Here is a 20,479-nt window from a genome sequence, read left to right as displayed (position 1 = left end):
TTTTCATTCTTCCACAACATTCAAATGAAAATGCAATTGAATTGAAAACTTACGTTTAGACCTTCTTGGCCTTCACCGCCACCGTCAATGACGGCTGCCGGATCGAAATTCAAATCCGATGAAAGATCCAACTGGGCCAAAGCGTCGTTTCGTATCGCTTGCTGTTGTTGCTGCTGCTGCGACTGTTGTTGATTCTGCTGCTGTTGCTGATGACCCATGTTCAACATATTGGCCGGCGTTTGCGGTGCGTGAAGACTTCGATGACTGCTGCTTGGTGCGCTAGTGTTGCTATTGCCGCTGTTATTGCCCGTCACCGGCATATTGCCGGATCCCGGACCAAGGAGAATGCCCGCATTATTCAACGAGGCGCTGTTCACCAAAGAATTCATCTACGTTCATCGAATTAAAAGTCAATTTCCAACAAATAAATCATAAAATATACTGTATATATATTTGTTTTAAAATTCACGAAATGTAATACCTGTTCGTTGAGAGATTTGCCCATGGAATTGAGCGGATCAAGAGAGTTAACCGAGTCCATTAAATTGCTCAGCGGGTCTTGGCTGGGCGTGGTGTTCATGGTGCTGCTGGTCAGGCCATTGCCGCCGACCGAGTTCCAGTCGCCGCCGTTGAGGATATTGTCGAAAGGAGATCCCATGGCACTACTCGTCATGATTTGACCGGCGCTGCTGTTGCTGCCACTGCTGGTCGTCATGCCGTTCATCATGGAACCGCTTGCTATACCTACGTAAAGAGAGGCGCTTTGTTACGTTCTAGTTGTTGAAGGTCAAGACATAAGATTTTCATTACTATTCATATCAGGTGGACAGAAGGGGGACAAGGACTGGCCCAAATCCCAGTTGGGCATGGTGGGTAAGGTCACGCTGCCCGGTGACATCACTTTGGCTCTCTTGGAGCCGTGACACGAAGTCTCCTGACCGCCATCTTCCTCCGTCTTGACGCTGGCGCCCATCAATTTGTGATTGACGGGCCTCCAGTTGGCAGCCGAGTCGATGGTGACCTCTTCAGCGTCGGATGCGCTGCTGCTGTTCGAGCTGAGCGTGTTGAGAATGCCCCACAGATACTGGTCGATCTCGAGTCCCTCCAGCAGCGCAGTTTTACTAAGAACATGCGAGAAAACAGTTCGAGGAATAAGAGCCAATGAAAAGAATGCGGGCCGTTGATCTCGATCTCTCGAGAAACGTCAACAACGATGGATGGAACTGAGTAAAGTTGTCAAGGCAAGGATCGGCTAGAACTTACTTGCACACTGGGCATTTCCAAGAACCTCGGTCACAATTCATCTGCAGGTAGGATTCTAGATCGAAACACTGAATATGTTTGCATTCGTGGCCCCGAGCGGGCAAAGCTATCCGCTTGAAGGTGATCGGACATTTTAATGAGACCTGTTTTGCCCGTCGGAAAAAGAATCGTGACACGATACCAGAAAAAAAAAAAAAAACAAAAAACAACAAAATGAAATGAAAAAAGTGAGTATATAAATACGGCAACAACGACCAACAACTAAACAACATAACAAAAAAAAAAAAAATGAAAAAGAAAACCATGACAGGCTACGTCACGGATTATGACGAGATGTCATTCAAATCACCTTGATAGCTGTTTGTTCAACTCCATCGGCGTCGCAACTGACGCCCGACGGGCTGGTGGAAGAGACGGTGCCGTTGGCTGCAGCAGCAGCGGCCACACTGTTGAAATTGCGTTTGATTTTGGTGATGCAAAGGTCAGCGGGGAGCAATCGCTTGCGGTAGAGACCTTGCAATACGGAACGGACGCTCGGCCGGTGGACCACTTGAAGGACGAATAAATGCGACTGTTTGATTTGGCATTGGCCAATTAAAAAAAAAAAATTTATGGTTAATTGATTTTCTTATTGATCATTGTTGTTGTAAGCTCCATCGATTTGGAGCATCTATTTTGCAACTTACGCAACAGCAAGCTGATACGGTGATCTGGATCGTGTTACGCCCAACTTGGCAAACATCTTTTAGGTAGAGTGGCTTGTGAGCCGCTTTGTTTTCTCCTCGGTCGATGTTTAGCGGGGTGGCGTTGACCGACACCTGAACGCTAGCCGGCCAATTAGTATTCATGGCTCTGTCTTCGTGATGAAAACATTTGAGCTGCAGTTCCAAGTCGTTTCTGTTATTATTTGATTGTGTGTGTGTGTGTCATTTTTGTGTGGTCAGGATGTCGACCCCCCGCGACAGATACGAAAATCAAAGGAATTCGGAGATTAGAAAACCTGTTCGTCTCGTTAGATTAAATTGCTGTTTCGTACCTCCACATAATGGTCTGATGGACGGTGGGTTTCAGCTGGAATACGTGGTTGCTGACAGCCAAGTTGTGTTCGAGTCGGAAAGGTGATAACAAGATACCGTCTCGGACAGGGAAAGTCAATCGAAGTTCATCGTCTTCTAAGAAAAACAAACGAGAACAAGAATTCAATGTCAGTCAATTTCTTCCCTTTTTCTTTTCAACAAAAATTGCCCATCTTAAAATCTAACGTACGCTTGTCCTCTTTTTTCTTAGTATCAATTTGATAAGATCGTCCCGAATTTTGACGTTGAGTAAAAAACAAAACAAAACAAAACGAGGAGAAACGTCCGTGCGCAATGTCTGATGTACGCTGATTTGAAAACAAAAAAACAAAACAAATCAATCAATCAATAAAGAGTTGAAACTCACTAGGCTGCCCCAGCGCCAATGTGGGTTTGATATCGCTGTTGGGACTGGCGAAAGGTGGCAGGCTGGCGGCCGGCGTCAGAGGTGGCGTCGGGTTGCCCGGAATGGGACTGTGCTGGAATCCCGCACCCACCGGAGGTTGCTGTTGCTGCTGCTGGAACTGCAGTTGTGCGGGTTGCTGTTGCTGCTGTTGTAGCATTTGTTGTTGTTGTTGTGATGGATTTTGTATCATCATCGACTTCAACGAGAAATGGAACTTTCAGTTGTATTATTCTTCTAATCAATTCAATTATCCGAATCTCACCTGTTGCGAGGGATAAAACTGTTGTTGCTGTTGTTGTTGCTGTTGTTGTTGTTGTTGATTGACCATATTGCCGTTGCCATAGCCGTACTGGGCTCCATTGCCAGTTGTTCCAGTGTTGTAGCCCATGTTCATGCCGTTCATGTTGTTCATCGGTCGCAGATTGGCACCGCCATTCATCATACCACCTCCTCGTTGCATTTGAACGCCATTCGGATTTTGGTATCCACCGGCGCTTTGCATGTTTTGCATCGACTGGAATTGTTGTGACTGCTGCTGTTGTTGCTGAGGTCCGGCAGCGAAACCCGGACGCATGCCCATGTAACCACCCTAATCAATCACGAACGAAACGAGTGTTAAACGCGTAATCAACGCGCAAATGGAGTACATGAAAACTTACCTGAGCGGGGCCGTACATGGACTGGCCGTAATTATTCATTTGTTGCTGTTGTTGCTGCTGTTGTTGCTGCTGCTGCTGATGATGTCGCTTTTGCGAACTGTGCTGCGCAGCGTTAGGGTAAGGTGCGTGCCGGCCACGATACATGGGGCTGTTCATGCCCGCCTGTCCCGACCCGTACGGATCCTGCTGTCCATTCAAAATCACGCGGCATTTGTGACATCCCATCGTATTTCAAATAACCAACTTTCATTTTGTTTGTTTCTTTTTACCTGCTGCATTGAGGACATTTTAGTCATTCCGTTGTGCTGGAAGCCGCCGACAGGGCCGTTGTTCATCATCATGTTACCACCGGCTCCTGAATTGTTTCCAGTTGTTGCCATGTTGTTCATGACGGGTCCCATCATGCCGCTGTTCATCACAGGACCGAAATTACCTTGGCCGTTGGACACTCTCGTCTGCTGTTGCATCATGCCGTATTGGTTGACACCATTAAAGCCTTGCTGGCCCATGCCGCCCATCTAATCAAAATCAATCCAAAACGTAAGTCAATTGAAATCTCTTTGAATGAAATCGTGTCCTAGATCGAGATGTTTACCTGATTATAACTGAGATCGTTACGCTCGTTGTGCTGTTGCTGCTGGAGACCGACGACTCCGACTGACGTGACTGCATCCGGTGGAGTCACTCCGGGCGTCGGTGTACCCATGCCACTTTGGTAACTGTTGTTGTACACAAACGATGATGACAGCGGCAATCGACGTCAATGAGAACCATGAAGAAGAAACAAAATACGATGCGAGCACAAGGAGAAAAAAAAAAATAAAGGAATTTGTTTTAAGAGAAATATTTTTCACTGAAAACTAAGAAAATCAAAGGAGCTGGAACACGTTCACAGGCACGCAATACACAACTGTTCGTCGTCACAATCCAATAGGTATTGAGCCGGCTAGGACAGTGACACACACACAGGAACCAGCTGAAGAGGTTGGCGGCTGTGTGAGTGTGTGTATGTGTGTGTGTGTGTGTGTGTCTATATGTTTTATTATTTGTGTTTTTTTTCTTTTTTCTTTTTTTTTTCTATTCACCCCTCGATGAAACATCTGCGTTGGTGAGGAGGCAAAAGCAGAGGGAAAAGAAGGGGGCAAGAATGAGGGGGGTTGGTGCTGAATGGGCCAGCAGACGGCATTCAGGATGAATGGAACATGTGTGTGTGTGTGATCGGCAAGAGCGTGTGGTAGTATTGGGGGTAGTGAGGAAACGGGAATTGTTATAAACAATTTTCGAGATAGACAGGCTGGAGGTAGTAGAGAGGGAGAAGCGATTGATATAAGAGATAGGGTGACTACCATAGGGGTGGAAGGGTGGGGGGTGGGAGAGGGTAGGTCGATGAAGACTGTCCTCAAGTTTTTCTTTCTTTTTTTTTTTTTCTGTTCTCACCTGGCTGCCATGTTGGTCCGAAACGATGCGGCTGTCGAGGACGAGGAATTCTTGGCAGAGGACGACTGGTGCTGATGGTGTGGATGATGGTAGCCGTTTGTGATGGCCGAATTGTCGGCCGACTGTCCGAAAGAGGAGGCCGCCGATGCTGATCCAGCGGCCGATCCACTCGCGCCCCAACTGGACGCTCCCGTCACCACTGACAGCTGCTGTTGTTGCTGTTGCTGCTGCTGGGCTCCGCCTCCCGACGACCAGTCACTACTGTCCACGCAAAAACGCAGCCATGTCCGAGCGAATGGAGCAAAATAAAACAGCATTCAATCAAATAAAGAGGAGAGAAAAAGAAAAAAAGGGACATCGTTAGACAACGTGTTTTATTCCACTAGAACCTTGAAATTGCAACAGAAAAAGAAAAACAAACAAACAGACGCTCACGAATGTGTACGCAGTGCTGCTGTGCACACATACAAAGGCCATTCAGATTCAACCTTGCGGCACACCGGCACAGACGTACTTGTAGCTACAGGTACATTTTTTAATATCAAATAGGGAAGGAGAGGGGACGGCAAATGTTTAGCATTAACCAGATAACTCCTCCTTTTTTTTCCCCCTTTTTTATTTCTCATGATGTATAACGTCAGTGGAAGTAGCAGTACTGCCTTCATGTGCATGAAAACGTGTGTGCCCTTTTCGTTTATCTTGTGTAACGTTTAAACGACACGGCTGTCCTTAAAGTACGTCGTGCTACACGCGACGCCATTGTTTTTCCCTTGAACGATTTATTCCCATTTGACCTTTTTTTTTTCTTTTTCTTCTTCTTCTTCTTTTCATGATGCTATTAACTAATGCTGCCTCTTGTCTTCAGTTCTTTGGGTATACTTTTACATGAACTTTTATCCATTCCATTTCGTCTTACGTTAATCGTCTCCTAATTAAAAAAAGACGCATATCCGGACCGGACGTGGCATTCATCTGCGCTGAGTGGGTCCTATTTTGTGTGTGTGTGTGTGTGTGTGTTGTATGTTCTATCTGTTTCTCTTATTTTATTTCGGTTTCCTTCCCCCTCTTGTATCCAATATTGAGTGGCCTGGCCCGCCGTGCGCTGTGGACGCAGTTGTAACTGGTATAATCTAACGATACGGTCCTCTTAGGAAACGAAAGGGGGCCCGACAAGCAGCCAACCAATTTGCGGCCAAAAATCGAAAGGACATAAGAAGAAAGAGACAAGATAGAAACAATGTACTGTATAGCTTTTTATACTGTACATCCACGGTTGCAGATTATTAAATAGCCGAAAAAGAAAGGCACAGTAGTCGTAATAGATTAGGACGTACAGTAAAAAAGCAAAAACAAAAAAAAAACAAGCCAACGGGGTGGTCGGGTCACGGGCTGGTGAACGCCACGTTCCGGCCAAATCTTTTTAGCCCGAAGAATGGATGGGAAAAAAACAAGAGAGAGAGAGACATTCACGACAAAAAAGTGAAGAGAAAAACACACCGAAGAAGAGTCATAAAACACACAAAAGACAAAAAACATTTGGAGGTATTCGTTTGTTTTTTTTCTTTTTCGGATAAGATTATTATATGCTGTAGCATATAGTTAGTTGCTGTACAATATACATATATATGTATACTGTACAACAGCACATATCGCGTTGGCTTTCTCGTCACGCATGCGACTCGCCTTTATTTTTGCCTCACTCTTGTTTTATTCGTTTTTTCTTTTTCACTGTCTTTTATTTATATATATATGTATACTCTACATTACGTGGGGGGTGCTACGCTATAGCCTTGTTGTCTCCGGTTGAGAAAAAAACAAAAAGGAAGGCTAAGGTTTTGTGTCTATCGTCTTCCATCGCCTTACGACGTTGTCTCCTCTTTGTTTCTTTTTCTTATTTTTCTTTCTCTTTATTGTTTCCTTCCCCTCCAACTGTTTCTCATTCTTTGTCTGGCTTCTTCTTTTTTGTCTTTTTACCTTTTAAGGAAAAACGAAGAGCTTGCTTAACAAGACACACACATCCTTGAGTTGGTGATGGAGAGAACAAAGAGCTACGAGATGGATGGGTCATCGCTGTTTTATTGGTGAACGGGAAAAAGGACGCGTACGATGCGCGTGCAACCGCGGAACGAGAACAACTCCTTGCTCGTCATCCGCACTCATTTTAGTTATTATATCGTTATTGCAAAATGTTTGCATTTGGAATTTTTTTTGTTTGTTTTTTTTTTACCGCTGAACATAAACTTGTTCGTTGACGACCCCATTTTCACCTGATGAATTCGCGTTTTTCTCTTTTTCTTTTCGTCATGACCTCCACATCTAATAAGCGTTAAGACCATCAGCATTCGCACCCAGTGGCCCATTCAAATTTATTTATTTATTATTATTTGTTTTTTTTTTTGTTTTTTTGTGTGGAAAACCACACCCGAATGTCGACGTCTTTTTTGTTTGTTTCGCCGATTTCACAAAGTCCTCCACGTCAGCGCGTTTTCTAGCGCTATGAAGCAAGCGCACCCGTCGAAAAGATTGAAGTCCGCCGTCATACGTCAGTGCACAGAGCGAAACAGAAGATAGAAAGAGAGAGTGGCGCAAATGGGACAAACGAGCATTTGACGAATCGCTAATGTAAATGCACAAGAGTTATACGCCCATCTCGGATACAAGTGCGTACGCGTTTTTACGGCGATACGTATGACGAAATAAGGCGAAAAAATGCGCAACTAGCACACGCGAGGATATAAATATATACAAACATAAAGGAGAAAATATGTCGAAATTGAAAAACAAAAAAAAAACAAAAAATGTTTCCCGTCTTTGATTGTGTGTTTTATTTTCCTGTGTCCCTGTCTCTGTTCCAGCGTGTCCCTGTACCGTGCAATGTCGTAACCCTTTATTTTTTTCAAATTCTTTTTCTTGCTGCAGCGACTTTGAGCTTTCAACACGGGCCCTGACGAGAGAGTGTGTGTCTATGGAAGGCGAGAGCAGGTCCGCTATCGCGTCTTGTCGCATAATGTTTTGCACGCAAAGTGCCGCGGCAAAGGCATGGAAGGACAGCAAATCATTCACGCAAATCACTCGCCGCCACCGGCGCCCTACAGACCTCGACTTTATTTCGATTTCATACGGTGCTATCCAGTTCAAGGCTCGTAAAAAATTAAATGAAAAAAAAAAAAAAAATCGACAGGAAAAGAGCAAGAGTAGAAGAAAGATAATAGGTTTTTATTCTAGCCGTAGACGGATGCGATTTTTGTTAGCAAACTGTCGGATTGCGCGTTAGAAAAAAAAAACAAAACACGCAAACAAAATCGCAATCTCAATGGCCAAACGGATACGTAATATTACATTAAAGCGACATTGTAATATTCTGTATTTTCCTCTCTGGAGGGGGTGGATCAACCTTGGCTGTCTATAAAGACAGGTGGGCGAGCAGGAGGACATAGACGAAAGAAAAAAGAGAAAAAGAAAAAAAAGACGGGAGAAAAGGAGAAAGGTTTTGTCGAGTGATAGTTGCGCACCTGTGCGGATGCTAAATGCATACCAAATGAAGCCAATCGAAATCGTATTTTTAAGAAAGAAATGACGACACTCGTATAAAAATAGATAAGACACACTCAAAGAAAAGGAACCGATGGTTCAGATCGAAAGGCGAAAACTAGATTTTAAAATTCATTGTGCGTATGTACGTATCTTTCGATGATGATTTTTGATTAGCGTCGAGTCTCTGGCAGTTTAAACGAGGCTTTCGTCATTTGATTTTTTGTTTTTCAGCCCTGCGTGTTGCCGGGTCGGAGAAATAAAATTAATGGAAACGTGCGGTTTTTTTTTTTAGCTTTCGTCGTTATCTAACGAGTCCATCAAAACTGAACGCTATATACGACAATGAAAAAATTATAAATCAAAACGATGAAGCGATGGCGCTACTGCCGCTTATTGCGTAGTCTGTTCATTCTATTCATTTCAAACTGATGGAAAAGTTTGACCTCGATATAGCCTGGCTAATGATTTCCCAACGGCCGCGGGGAAATGGACAACAAAATAAAATAAAAGATTAGCAATCAGCTGCCCAAATGCAAACACGCGCCCTCTATTCGATAACTGTAACCGATACGCTACCGTTATCACCAATGCTCGCTACCACCTCGCATTTCTCTCTGCCCATTCTTCCTCTACTACACCAAACTCTCTCTTATTTTTAATTTTTTTTTTGCTATCCTGACATTCACGTGATTTTGCCCATTGGTTGAGAAAGTCATCATTTCCATATTGGTTCAACGTCGCCCACTCGCACGCCACGATTGCGTCGGTTTTTTCTAATTTTTTTGTTTTTTTTTACCTGTACAGGCGTGTATATCTATATGCCACACCCAAGAATTTTAAAGAAAATGTAGTTTTTCTGTATTTTAAAATTGAGTTGAAGTAACTTTTTTTTTTTTTGGCGTCGAAATTTCACGCCGACACACACACAAGTTAGAGAATAGCCGTCAACGGTTGCCGCGTAATGGACACCGTAATAGAACAAGAGAGGCGAAAGCGCTGATGGGCTTTGAACGTTGTGTTCACTCGAGAGTAAACGATGACATTAAGGTTGCTTATTTTTATTTATTCTTTTTTTTTTTTTTTCTTTCCCCCCCCCGTTTTTTTTTCTGTGTGTTTATTTTTTTCTCTCACGAAAGTCGAGAATGAACGAGAACGCATAGCCACCAAAAGGCGAGAGAAGAACGAAAGAGAATAGTTCCTATTAAGGTCCTGCAGGTAGGCATTTTTTTTTTTTAGTACACATTCATTTTCATTTTTTTTTTCCCTCTTTGAAAAACGTCAAAAAAAAAAACAACAACAGGGCAAAGAAACGTGAAAGAAATAGAAAAAAATATGGCCCGGAGCATAATAAAAGAATGAAGAAGAGTCTTGTATATATACGATCGCATCACACACAAGAGCAGCGGTCAAGAACACAAACCACCACAGTGTCTATGTGTATAATATACATATAAAGTAAGCATCTAGTATATAGTAATGTTATCTGATAACATTTTAGGGTAACAAAAAAAATAAAAAACAAAAAACAGAAAGAATAAAGTGATGAATAATAGAAAGAAAGAAGAAGCAACTTGTTGCTCCGGCAGACTATCCTTTTTAAATGTCTTTGTTGTTGTTGTTGTTGTTGTTGTTGTTGCCTTCTTTTATATTTCGAGAATGACTGTGTTGTTACGTAGATGAAAAAAAATAAAATAATAATAATAAAATGCTAGCGGATGCGTCTATAGTGCCGGCAACGGTGGCGCTGTCCTCGCCCCACCAAAACCCAAAAAAAAATTCTTTTCAAGAATAAAAATGAAACAAAAAAAAGGAAAAAAAAAACCAACAACACAAGATGGGTTGTACGCATGACTTTATAAGGCTCTCTTTTTGAATATCTTCGTATATCCAGTAAAATATACATACTGTATACGTGTAATGTCTGACTTGCGCTGCGAGATTCGAGTTTTGCGCCAGCTCATTGCCGTCCTTCTTTTGAACTTCGAACTATCAACAAAAGCCACCGCCACCGTGTTGTTACTACCGTCTTTATGCCAAATAGGTTATCCATTTCTTTCTCTTTTTGGAAAGAGGAGAGGAGACAACACCTTCCGCACGCAGAAACAAGAGAAATAGATCGGCGTTCGTATTTTTGTCGTGTTGTTAGCGTGGTAAATGCTTTAGAGGAATCCAATCAAATCGGGGTTAATTAAATGCGATGCAAAGCGCATTCATTGCGTTACGCAAAAATATTGACAGTGAAAAACGAAGGGCGTCAATGAATGGGAGCAGCTCGGCAAACTGTGTACAAAGTTTGAAAGCTTTAAATGGTAGCAGTGCCCGCGAGTGCATTGCTATACTAAACTCGATCGTAGGCACTCTGTATAGCATTTAGAATAAAAGCCGCTCTTAAATGCCATACGGTAGGAGCGAATTAAATCAAATAAACAACAAAATAAAAACAAATAAAGCGCTGCATATACGGAGCCCGCGTGTCTATACGTCCTGAAACCCCCCCAAGTCCCGAAGAGCATTTAAACATTTTGGCACGGGCTCAAGGTCTTCTCACCTTATCTCTATATAAACTCAGACAACAACAAAAAGAAAAAAAGAAATAAATATATTTATATAAAATTATAAAAAAAAACAAAACAACCAACGAGTCTCCATCTTTTTTCTTTCTCTGCTTCTTCCTATCCATTTCATTTTGTTATCCTCTGTGCATTCACGTCTATCCATTTCTTTTTCCCTGCTTTTCATTCCATTTTTGTTTTGTTTTGTTTCTTTCATTTTTAATATATATATTTTTTTTATTTTTATTTTTTTTTTTTTTTTGCTTTTGGCTTTTAAAATTTCATTAATTTTTGCTTCGGCAGTCAACGCCATCGCCGGTACGGGATGAGAATCAAGTCGAAAAAAGAAAAAGAAAAAGAAAAAGAAACAACCGCACCATCAAAAGCCAGGAAGTCCTTGCCGGAGTTCCACTCAAGAGTCAACATGTATATATGCGCAGCGTTATATAGCATCGTCGTATAGTTAGAATTCAAAGTCAAAAAGGTTGATTTTATTTATTTGTGTGCGTGTGTGTGTGTTTGAGTGTTTTAAAAAAGAGAGATAGAAAAAAAAAGGGGAGAAATGAATTCGTATTTTCAAAATATTCAATGGTCGTCTCTTATATACGTGAGCGCTCGTCCTTGTTGCCTAACATCTTTCTTCTTTCCTATACCACCAGTATTTATTATATAGATTTCTTTTTGTTCTGGGCGCAGAGAATTTAGCCAGAAGCCGACAGAAGATTCCTTTCTTCCCAAAAAAAGAAAAATCAAATATGAATTGACTTCATGTAACTATGGAGCGCCGTTTTAGATTAACCCACCCACCGCACACCCCACCCGTGCGCTAGCTGTCAGTGGTTTCCAGGGTCGTGTACACACCAACAGAAACTGCCATCGGGATAGAATAAAAAACATTTAAAAAAAACAAAGAAAAAACGAAAAAAAAAAGAAAGATGGGCATCCGTTCCGTATATTAGTCGGTTGTTGATGCTGGTTGCCTTTTTTTCCTGTTGGATTTTATCCGTGATGTTTGAAGACGTGACGTCATGATGACGATATGCTAAACGACACGAGACGGACGACTATATTTTTTCATTGCCTTTCACGGTCTGCTCGGCAAACAAACTCAAAAAAAGCTCAAAAAACTCTTCGACTGGCAAGTCAACGATGTTGTTATTATAACATCGTTCTCTTTTTTGCTGCTGCTGCTGCTGCTGCTACTGATGATGATGATGATGTGTACGTACAGTATATATATATACTATATATGCGGGAGCGCAAGAAACACGCGCTCCATTTACACGCGGCTAACTATTAAATGACACCGATTTCTTTTGATTCTCTTTATGTTTCGTTCCTCTCTCCGTTCGTTGGATTATTATAAGAACGAGGGGCCTGTTTCTCTTTTATTGCTCTTCTCTTTTTCTTTCTTTCGCGGACTCATCCTGGCAACAAAAATAAGAAAATGAAACCAAAAAAAGGAAAAAAAAAGGAAGAATCAAGCGTTGACAAGCCGACCGAGATTGCGCAAAATAGAGCGTGAGCCAATGGGACTAGGAGGAAGGAAAAAGAAAAAAAAAATGCGGAGAAGAAAGAGATCGTCAGGGAGCATACATATAAAATTGTATTTTGCTATGATATTATATATTACAGCGCAGTGTGTAGCCTTGTGCCCATACTAACAGACTGCCACTATACACTTTACAGAGCGTATACAGCTCTCGGTACGGTTACATTATATACCCCCCTCCCCCCCCCCCTCAGACCCCTCCTTTTGCAAATCAATAAAGAGACTGCGTCACACGCTGCTCCCGCTTCTGCTACTTTTATTCCACACACACAAAAGACTCGTGTGTGTGTGTGTGTGTCCCTTTTTTCTCTCTCTTTGACGACAGCCCTGAGGGACGGAAGAAAAAGAGGGAACATTGAAAATACTGGCGGATCAATCCCGACGACTGCCAACCTCCAGACAAACACACACGGAGAAACATACATATAAATATAGCGTATATGCAGTGCAGTAGACTTGTGAGCGTCGACAGATATCTAAAGAAGAAAAAAGGGCCAACAGTCGCTGCTGCAACCAGCAGGCCGACTGATCTTCCTCGGCTTTTGAGGAGACCGGAGCAAAGGAACAAGGCAATCTGGGCTAAAGTGGGCGGGTCCTTCGCATTTTCACTATTTGCTGCCTGGTGCGTTGATGAGCGAACAGACTTAACTGGCTATACTCTTTATGCGATATCCTGTCGGTTTTGAAATCACGCGGGATCTCTTCCCCCTAATCTCACGCCCTGCCTTTTGGCTGTTCATTTTGAAACACAGACACACACAAAAAAGAGACTCTCTTAAGATTTCCCATTTTTTATTTTGCCTCTTTTGTTGGCTCACCGACATGCACACAACGACGTTGATCAACAAGATCGATGGATCAATCTTGATGGTATTAATTAGTTTTGACCGCAGATGGGCGGCAGCAAGAAGAAAGAAAGAAAAAAGATTGAACTATTTATATATAAAATAAGTCCCATCAATACAGCAGGGGGTATAGGGGTGGGAGGAGACTCTTAAGTAAGTTAATATGAAGAGTTACGAAAGCAGCAGTCTTATGTTTTTATAGAGTCAAGTTAGACGATCGAGTGTAGAAAAAAAAAAAAAAAGGGCTGCTGTTTTTTTGGTTTTTTTTTGGGTGGGGTGGGGGGGTTGGGTATCGATCGCCCTATTGAGAGAGAGAGAAAGACAGCAAACCAAAAGGGAAGATTGAGGAGCCAAATGGTGGCAGCGATATATATATATCCTATATATAAGCTTTTAGGTGCTTACATGCTATACAATAGGAGTGTGGTGTAGCTCCGTGAGAGAAATGAGAAAAGGGAAGACACGGCGAGAGAAACAGGGGGGGGAGTTCATTATAGCCGCTGATCAATTGACGGGAGAACCCAAACGCAAAAAAAAAAAAAAATGTACACATCAAATAATAGGGAAGGGCGAAAACGGTTGCACTGGGAATATATGTATACTATGCTCTATATATCTATCTTATGCGTGTATAAATATATACAGAGAGCTAAAAGCTAAATGGAGCCTGAGAGAGAGAGAGATGAAGAGAGAAGAGCAGAGGGAGGTTATGATGTCCATCTGCGCTGACTTTGGGGTCGACCGAGGCGCAGATCAATACCCGCCGATTCCTCTCTCTTACCCAGCAACTCGGTTCCTTTTTTTTTTTTTGTTCTTTCTTGCGTACGTGCGCCCCCCTTTCTTTTCCCCCTTCTCTCTCTCGTTCTATTTCACGTATCGGAAACAAAAAAAAAAAATAATAATAAATGGTGGAAAAGAAAAATAGAAGCGCTATACTCCCGATGCTACCAGATTGACTACCAAACATTACAGAAAGGATGGAGGCTTCGTTTCTTTATTCTTCGCTATTTTATATCGCAAGTCTCCGCACAGCAGCTTCTTTTTATCATTTCTTTCTTTTTAAATATAAATCTGTCGTTCGTTTTTTTTTTGTTTCCCCCAGTTTCTAGTTGGAATAAATATCCCATCTTGGTTGTAGCGCTCTTGAAAAAAAAACACAAGCGGGTGAACACTGGGGAGCCGTGAGTTGAAAAAACATCGTTCGTATTACAGACGTGGAATGAAAGAGAAGAGAGAGAGAGAGATATGGTTTTTGTCTATGCACCAGACAAACACAACGAGAGACGAGACGCAAAATAGAAAAAAAAAGAAAAGAAAAAAGAAGAGATCTCACCTTCATCTCACCTATCTGTGTGTAGAGCTGAATGTGTATGCACGTTAACCTCCCTCTAACCGGCGGGAGAGCAGAAGAATGAATTCCTCAACTCCCGCCGCGCGTCTCTTCTTCATCTTTTTTCTTTCTTTTTCTTTTCTTTTTTTTTCCTATTTCAAATAAACATTTTCGACCTCCATCTTCATCATCATCATTTTTTTTTCTCTCTCTTCTTTCTTTCTTTCTTTCTTTCTCATCATAGTTTAACGCACTCATGTAAAGCGCGTTTGCCCCGACCGACCCGATAGACCAAACCCAACAACAACGGCGGTCAGGATCGACAAATATCCAAAGAATTTATTTATTTTTTTTTTTATCTCCGTTCATTCGGTTCGTTCATCCCTACCTTTTTTTCTTTCACCTTTTTGTTGTTGTTGTTTCTATTTTTTTTTTTCTTAGATTCTTCCACACACGTACACACACATGAACCAGGAGAGATAGTCCGGTAGACAGACAAACGATGAAAAAAATTTTTCGTTTTTGTTGTTTTCCTTCTGTAATTTGTGTGTGTGTGTGTGTAGGAAATATATATAAATATAAAAAAGGAAAAATACCAATCGTAGGTGTAGATGATGGGTGCGCGCGCGCGCGAGCGGGTTTTGGTGTTAGCGGTTAGTCCCTAATATATTCACGACCAGGTGTTTGGTTTTGTTTGATGTTTTTCCGTTGCCACTATATCCGGCAAGCGATCATCGTTGGATAGGGGTCAGAACGTCAGACCTGAATTCCATTTATCTCACATTTTTTGTGTTTTGTTTTGTTGTTGTTGTCCTTTTCGATATTTTTTTTTTCGCGCGTTCCGCACACGACAAGAAAGTCCATTTACCAACACGCAACAAGGCGAAAAGAAAACAAAAACGACGTTGTCTTTTTTTTTCTTTTTGACGCGTCCTGATTCAAATGGCTTCGCCCTCACGCGGACGCACTCAGCTCTTTTGTTTTGTTTTTTTTCCAACTAGAGGAACTGTTTTTACTCCGTGTGACACAGACACATGGATCCGTCCGCCTTCTGTTGTGCGTTGCTTGCACCGTGAGCGCGCGGAATGAGTTGGCACACGGCGGCGCAGCCATTCGATCCGGCCACAACGCAACAATGTTGCCAACTTTTTTTTTTTTTTTTCTTTTTTGCCCTACTCTTTCGTTCCCCTTTCTTTTCTATTTTTCTTTCTCTTCTCTTATTGATTTCTCTCTAGAAAGACGGTGGCTTCTTTTCTTTTGCTTGATGATGGCGCGGCCAAGATGGCGTGCCTGCTCTCTTTTCCGTTTGACGTCTTCCCTTCTTGTTTTTTATTTTTTTTTTCATTCTTTTTGTGCTTGAGCTTTGACGTAGGCTGCTGCATCAGCGAGCAGCAACAGCGGACAGAGACCCGCAGAAAAGAAAGACGCAAATAAAAATTAGAAAGAGAATAAAAAAAAGGCTTTTTTTTTCACGAGCGTCGGTGGGAATGGGAGCACCAGCTTCGACGTCGTTCATTGTCGACCAGATAGAAAGACACACACAAACATCAGGGGGAAAAAAAAGGAGAGGGAGAGATAGAGGGTGGCATATATTGAATGTTGTGAGTGGTTGTGAGCGCGTGGGTCGTTTCCACGGAGAGGTCGCCGTATAGAAACGAAAGAGCGGCCGTTCGTTCGTGAAAAAAAAAAGGAGGGAGCGAGTCACGGGTGTGTATGGAAGACTATGCAAGGGACACATCGATTTCATCGGACCTAGCAACTAAAAAAAATTCCCCCCTGTAAATAAAATAAAAAATAAAGAGAAACAAGAGGAACGAAAGAAAATGGGAGCCAGACTATATCACGCGGGAGCATCGCAGTTGCGTATATACACGGGGATTGGCAGTATGTCGTCTTCTTCGAAGACACTATAGTGGCCGACGCGACCTTCGGCAATGAAGCGCGTCTGCTCCACACTGACGAGGAAAAAACAAAACAAAAAACAAAAGAAAAACAAATAACAAGCCAAACAACGAGTTGATTTACATTTTTCGGCTGAATCTTTATCGCCTTCCCTTTTTTATCTCTTATCTTCTGGGTTTCTTCGGGCTTTGGAAAATGTGATGAACTCACGCTTAAACATCAGATGAGGAGCGACTCGAGTCCGCAGCCAAATAACAACAACAAAATGAAAGAGCTTCTCTCTATAATCTCGTGGTGTGTGTCCTTTACACTGACGCGCACAATTCCAGTCACAAACCAGAAGAAAAGAAATAAGAAAAAGACGTACGTACACGGAGATATTCTGACACAAAAGAATAAAAACAAAAGCCCAGCAGGAAAAGGAACACACACACACACTCACACACACAAAAAGGAAAGGGGGGGGGAACGAAGAGAACCACACGATCGTTATTCGAGTTTCATCCCGCCTGCTGTGTCATGACGCTATCGATCAAATATAGTTCCGACTCCATCAGCTACGACGGACCCGGCCTGTAGCTGCTCGCCACCCTTATCCTCGTCTTTAAGTCTAACGTGCTTGTGTTTGATATACACACGTCCGTTGTTGGAACAGGCGATCCCAGCACAGTCAACAGCTCAAATTTAAATATGCATGATGACAGTTAAGAGACATCTAGTTGAATATATTATATATGCGCTGGACACGGGTAGACACATGCATCTTTATCAAGAATTTCAAAGGTTGTTAAAAGTCAAGACTAAACAAACTATTTTGCATACGAGATTTTTTTATTTTATTTTTTTTTATTTCTAGTTCAAAGCTAAAAAAAAATAAAATGAAAAGAAAGAAACGCGACAATCTTCAAGTGTTGCAGCCTCTGTTTCTTTCGCTTATTAAGAGACTCGAGTAGGAGAAATCATTTTTGTTTTGTTTTTTGTTAGCCGTTAAAGGCAAAAGCCAAGAGGCGGGAAAGGGGCGCGTGTTTGTTTGGATCGATGACGCCATCACGGCCGCACTTGACGCCCTCAGGAGAGTCCAAGGAGACCGGGATATATAAGGGAGTGAGAAAAGAAGGAAGAAAAGGAAAAAAGGAAAAGAAAAGAAAGGGAAAGCGGAGCTAGAGTTCAAATGACCAACTGGGCAACAGTATACGGTGCATTTTCAAAGGCCCCCGTAGTCGGCCGGTCTTTCCGCAGAGTTCCCTCGGTCCGGGAGTCCATTGAACGTAGACCTATCCGTACTCCCTTGTTTCTTTTCTTGATTCGTTGAAAAATAAAAACAAGCGCAGAAAGAAAGAAAGAAAGAAACAAAAAGAAATGAAACAAATGCTGCTTTTGCGTGCGTATCTCTTAGTTAACTGTGAAAAGACGACGTTGACTGATGTGCGCAGTTGGCTGTTAAATACAATAACGCCGTACAGTTATATAGAGTATAGGTGAGTTGTACATAAAGCCGTAACCAGGCAACGCAAATCGAAGTCACGTACTTGTTATTTCTTGATTCTACGAGTCGACTTTTCTTTTTCCCTTTTGGTTTTTTGTTTTTTTTTATTTGCTTCCGTGTATCTGTTGTGTCCACCAGTAGAGCCGCATATTTTATTGATTCCTTGCTGTCCTCCCCATTTTCTGTCGTAAGAATATGGTGATGAGCGTTTCCCACAGGGCCAACGGCCCAGACGGACGGAGTTCTAACAACCTACATGAACCAGGCCAGCGTCTGCACGGCCGTTTTCATTCCCGTTGCCACAACAAAACATTATGTTTTCTTTTGTTTTTTTCTTCTTTTTTAAACTTCTCCTCTTTTCAGCCGAAAAAGGAGGAAAACATTTTTTTAAAAAACAAACAAAAAAACAAAATCCAACAAAATCGCGGAAGAGTTCGTGTGGGTGCGGAGGAGGTCGCGAGATAACGGCGCTGGTTCCGTCAGTTTTCTTAGTTACCGCACGTCACCTGTTTATCGGCTTGAGAGAGAGTTGGCATCTTGTTGCGTGCGCGCTTTATGACGTCACGTCGGCGGATGGGCGTACGAGTCAAACGACGACACAAGGAAAGAAATGAAGGGACGAAATGACAAACAATAGAGGATAATCTCTTTTTCTTTTCCTTTCTGTTATTTTGCTGTACCATTGCAACAACGGTGCAATTGATAAGCTTTCGAATCTCCGTTATTCATAATAGGTGACGCTCTTATTGCGTTCAAGGCTGACGACACACTCCAAATTCCAAAGCGCTCATTTTTTTAATTTGACGTCTCGGATGGATAGAACAGGTACGTCAGGCACTTAAGAAAACAAACAAAAGAAAAATCATAATTCGGTAAGAGTGATAAGGTGACTAATGAGTTGTTGCTGATGGTGGTCTTGTTGATGTTAAAACAAACAAAACAATCGAGAAACTCTTATTTCTCTTGGCCTCTGTCATCGTCGGATGATTGGATGACGCGATGACGTGAGAAGGGCTTTTGTATAGAGAGTTGCACTAGAAGAACCTGTTTGATATGGAGAGCAAGCGGTCGATTCATCGACGTCTTTTCTTTTGGTTCTGTTTTTTTTTTTTTTTTTGTTATGGAAAATAGATTATCCGTTGATTGTTGAACAAACCCTCGGATGTCGTGCTTCTTTTTCTGACAGAAAAATGGGTTTTTTTTTTTCTCAATTATTATTGTTATTATTTTTCTTTCGAAATACAGTTGTCATCTTTTTGCGTAATGCAAAGAATTGATTCTCAGATTATACCAGCAACTTGTCCTCTTGACTTGTCTGTAATTTTTGTATTTGCTCAATTTTTTGTGACACTCATTTCTTTTCTTGCCTCGCTATCTACTTGATTTCCTCTCTTTCGTTCGTGCGTTTCTCGTTTCCGAGAACGCGTTAGAGACTTCCAGTCGTGTTGGGAAAGCTTCCTGCGTCCTATTTGACAGGTCAGCCCAGCCCCGCGAACAACACACACACACAAGATGCCCAGCCCCAACAGCCACGCCGTATGAACTTGATGGACTTTCTTTGGTGGTTGGTTGGCAGAATGATGTCATAGATCGTGTACGAGGCGCCTTCTTTTTTCCCGATTTTTCTCTCCCGATTTTCTGATTCCCACTCCTCTTCCCATCCGTGTGTGTCGGCTGTCTGATGTGTGTGGCAGCTCGACACACGAGGAGGAGCCGCTGCGTGCTGGCGCCGTGTGCGGATCTCGTTACAACAACAACACACACACAAAAAACGGACGATGGATGATGATGGAAAACAAACCGAAGAACATGGATCGGTGCGCGTGTAGCACACCGTGTCTACTAGAAAAAAAAAAACGGCCGGGCCGCATCGTGAGAGATCAAGACCCCGGGAAAAAAAAAACCAAAAATAAAAGAAGGACGGAATAAGAAAGAGAGACATAGAACTAGTCTTGCGTGGTGTGTGAAGAAAAGGGCCGCCGTAGGGCTCGCGTTCTTGGATGAATCATTTTGTTTGTTGGCGTCGAAAAATGAATTCCGTTTTTATTTAAATAGAATATTATTTTTTTTTTCTTTCTTTTTTTTCTTTATAAATGTGTAGAACACATCATCATTGAAAATACCACCGACTGTCTGCGTTTTGAAGGAAAGTCTAGTAGTCTAACAGGCGGAGACTGGAGTGTTTCCGAGAGAAAACCTGGGCACCCAGCGCGCCGCTCCGAGGAAATCAAACAACAACAACGAAAAACGTGTAGTGTGGGAAGGAAGGAAGAAATAGGTAAAATTTAAAAGAAAAAAAAAGAAAAAAAGAGAACAGCAAAAAGAAAAAAAAAAAAAAGAGACGCAAACCGACAAACGAAAAAAGTTGCAACGGAAAAAAAAAACGTGAAAGTCCGTCGCACTCCCGGTAAAATATAAAAAATAAGAAAGAAGGGGA

At 42.2% G+C, this 20,479-nt stretch overlaps 1 protein-coding gene and 1 long non-coding RNA gene across 4 annotated transcripts in view; one reads left to right on the top strand and one right to left on the bottom strand.

Moving 5' to 3' along the window:
- The window catches only part of LOC116932808 (zinc finger MIZ domain-containing protein 2), a 28,798-nt gene that overhangs the window by 2,578 nt on the left and 5,741 nt on the right, over positions 1–20,479 (bottom strand). The window contains exons 2-14 of one of the 3 annotated variants that reach the window (XM_032940685.2): positions 4,842–5,102; positions 4,000–4,123; positions 3,674–3,922; positions 3,405–3,590; positions 3,008–3,334; positions 2,707–2,941; positions 2,300–2,435; positions 1,950–2,160; positions 1,613–1,834; positions 1,264–1,406; positions 811–1,121; positions 482–744; positions 54–389 (exon numbers count right to left, since the gene is read on the bottom strand). In XM_032940685.2, coding sequence (XP_032796576.2) covers positions 54–389; positions 482–744; positions 811–1,121; positions 1,264–1,406; positions 1,613–1,834; positions 1,950–2,160; positions 2,300–2,435; positions 2,707–2,941; positions 3,008–3,334; positions 3,405–3,590; positions 3,674–3,922; positions 4,000–4,123; positions 4,842–5,102 — 3,004 coding nt within the window. The remainder of the gene's footprint in view (positions 1–53; positions 390–481; positions 745–810; positions 1,122–1,263; positions 1,407–1,612; positions 1,835–1,949; positions 2,161–2,299; positions 2,436–2,706; positions 2,942–3,007; positions 3,335–3,404; positions 3,591–3,673; positions 3,923–3,999; positions 4,124–4,841; positions 5,103–20,479) is intronic. The other 2 variants (XM_032940694.2, XM_032940703.2) reach the window with 2 other exon arrangements.
- On the top strand, positions 5,098–7,101 carry LOC123469430. Its single transcript, XR_006642703.1, has 2 exons — positions 5,098–6,383; positions 6,824–7,101. It is a non-coding gene; the product is annotated as an uncharacterized LOC123469430 (long non-coding RNA).

Source organism: Daphnia magna, linkage group LG1 (assembly GCF_020631705.1).
Source record: "Daphnia magna isolate NIES linkage group LG1, ASM2063170v1.1, whole genome shotgun sequence".
In the NCBI taxonomy this organism is placed as follows: Eukaryota; Metazoa; Arthropoda; class Branchiopoda; order Diplostraca; family Daphniidae; genus Daphnia; species Daphnia magna.
This window is presented reverse-complemented; position numbering and strand designations above follow the sequence as displayed.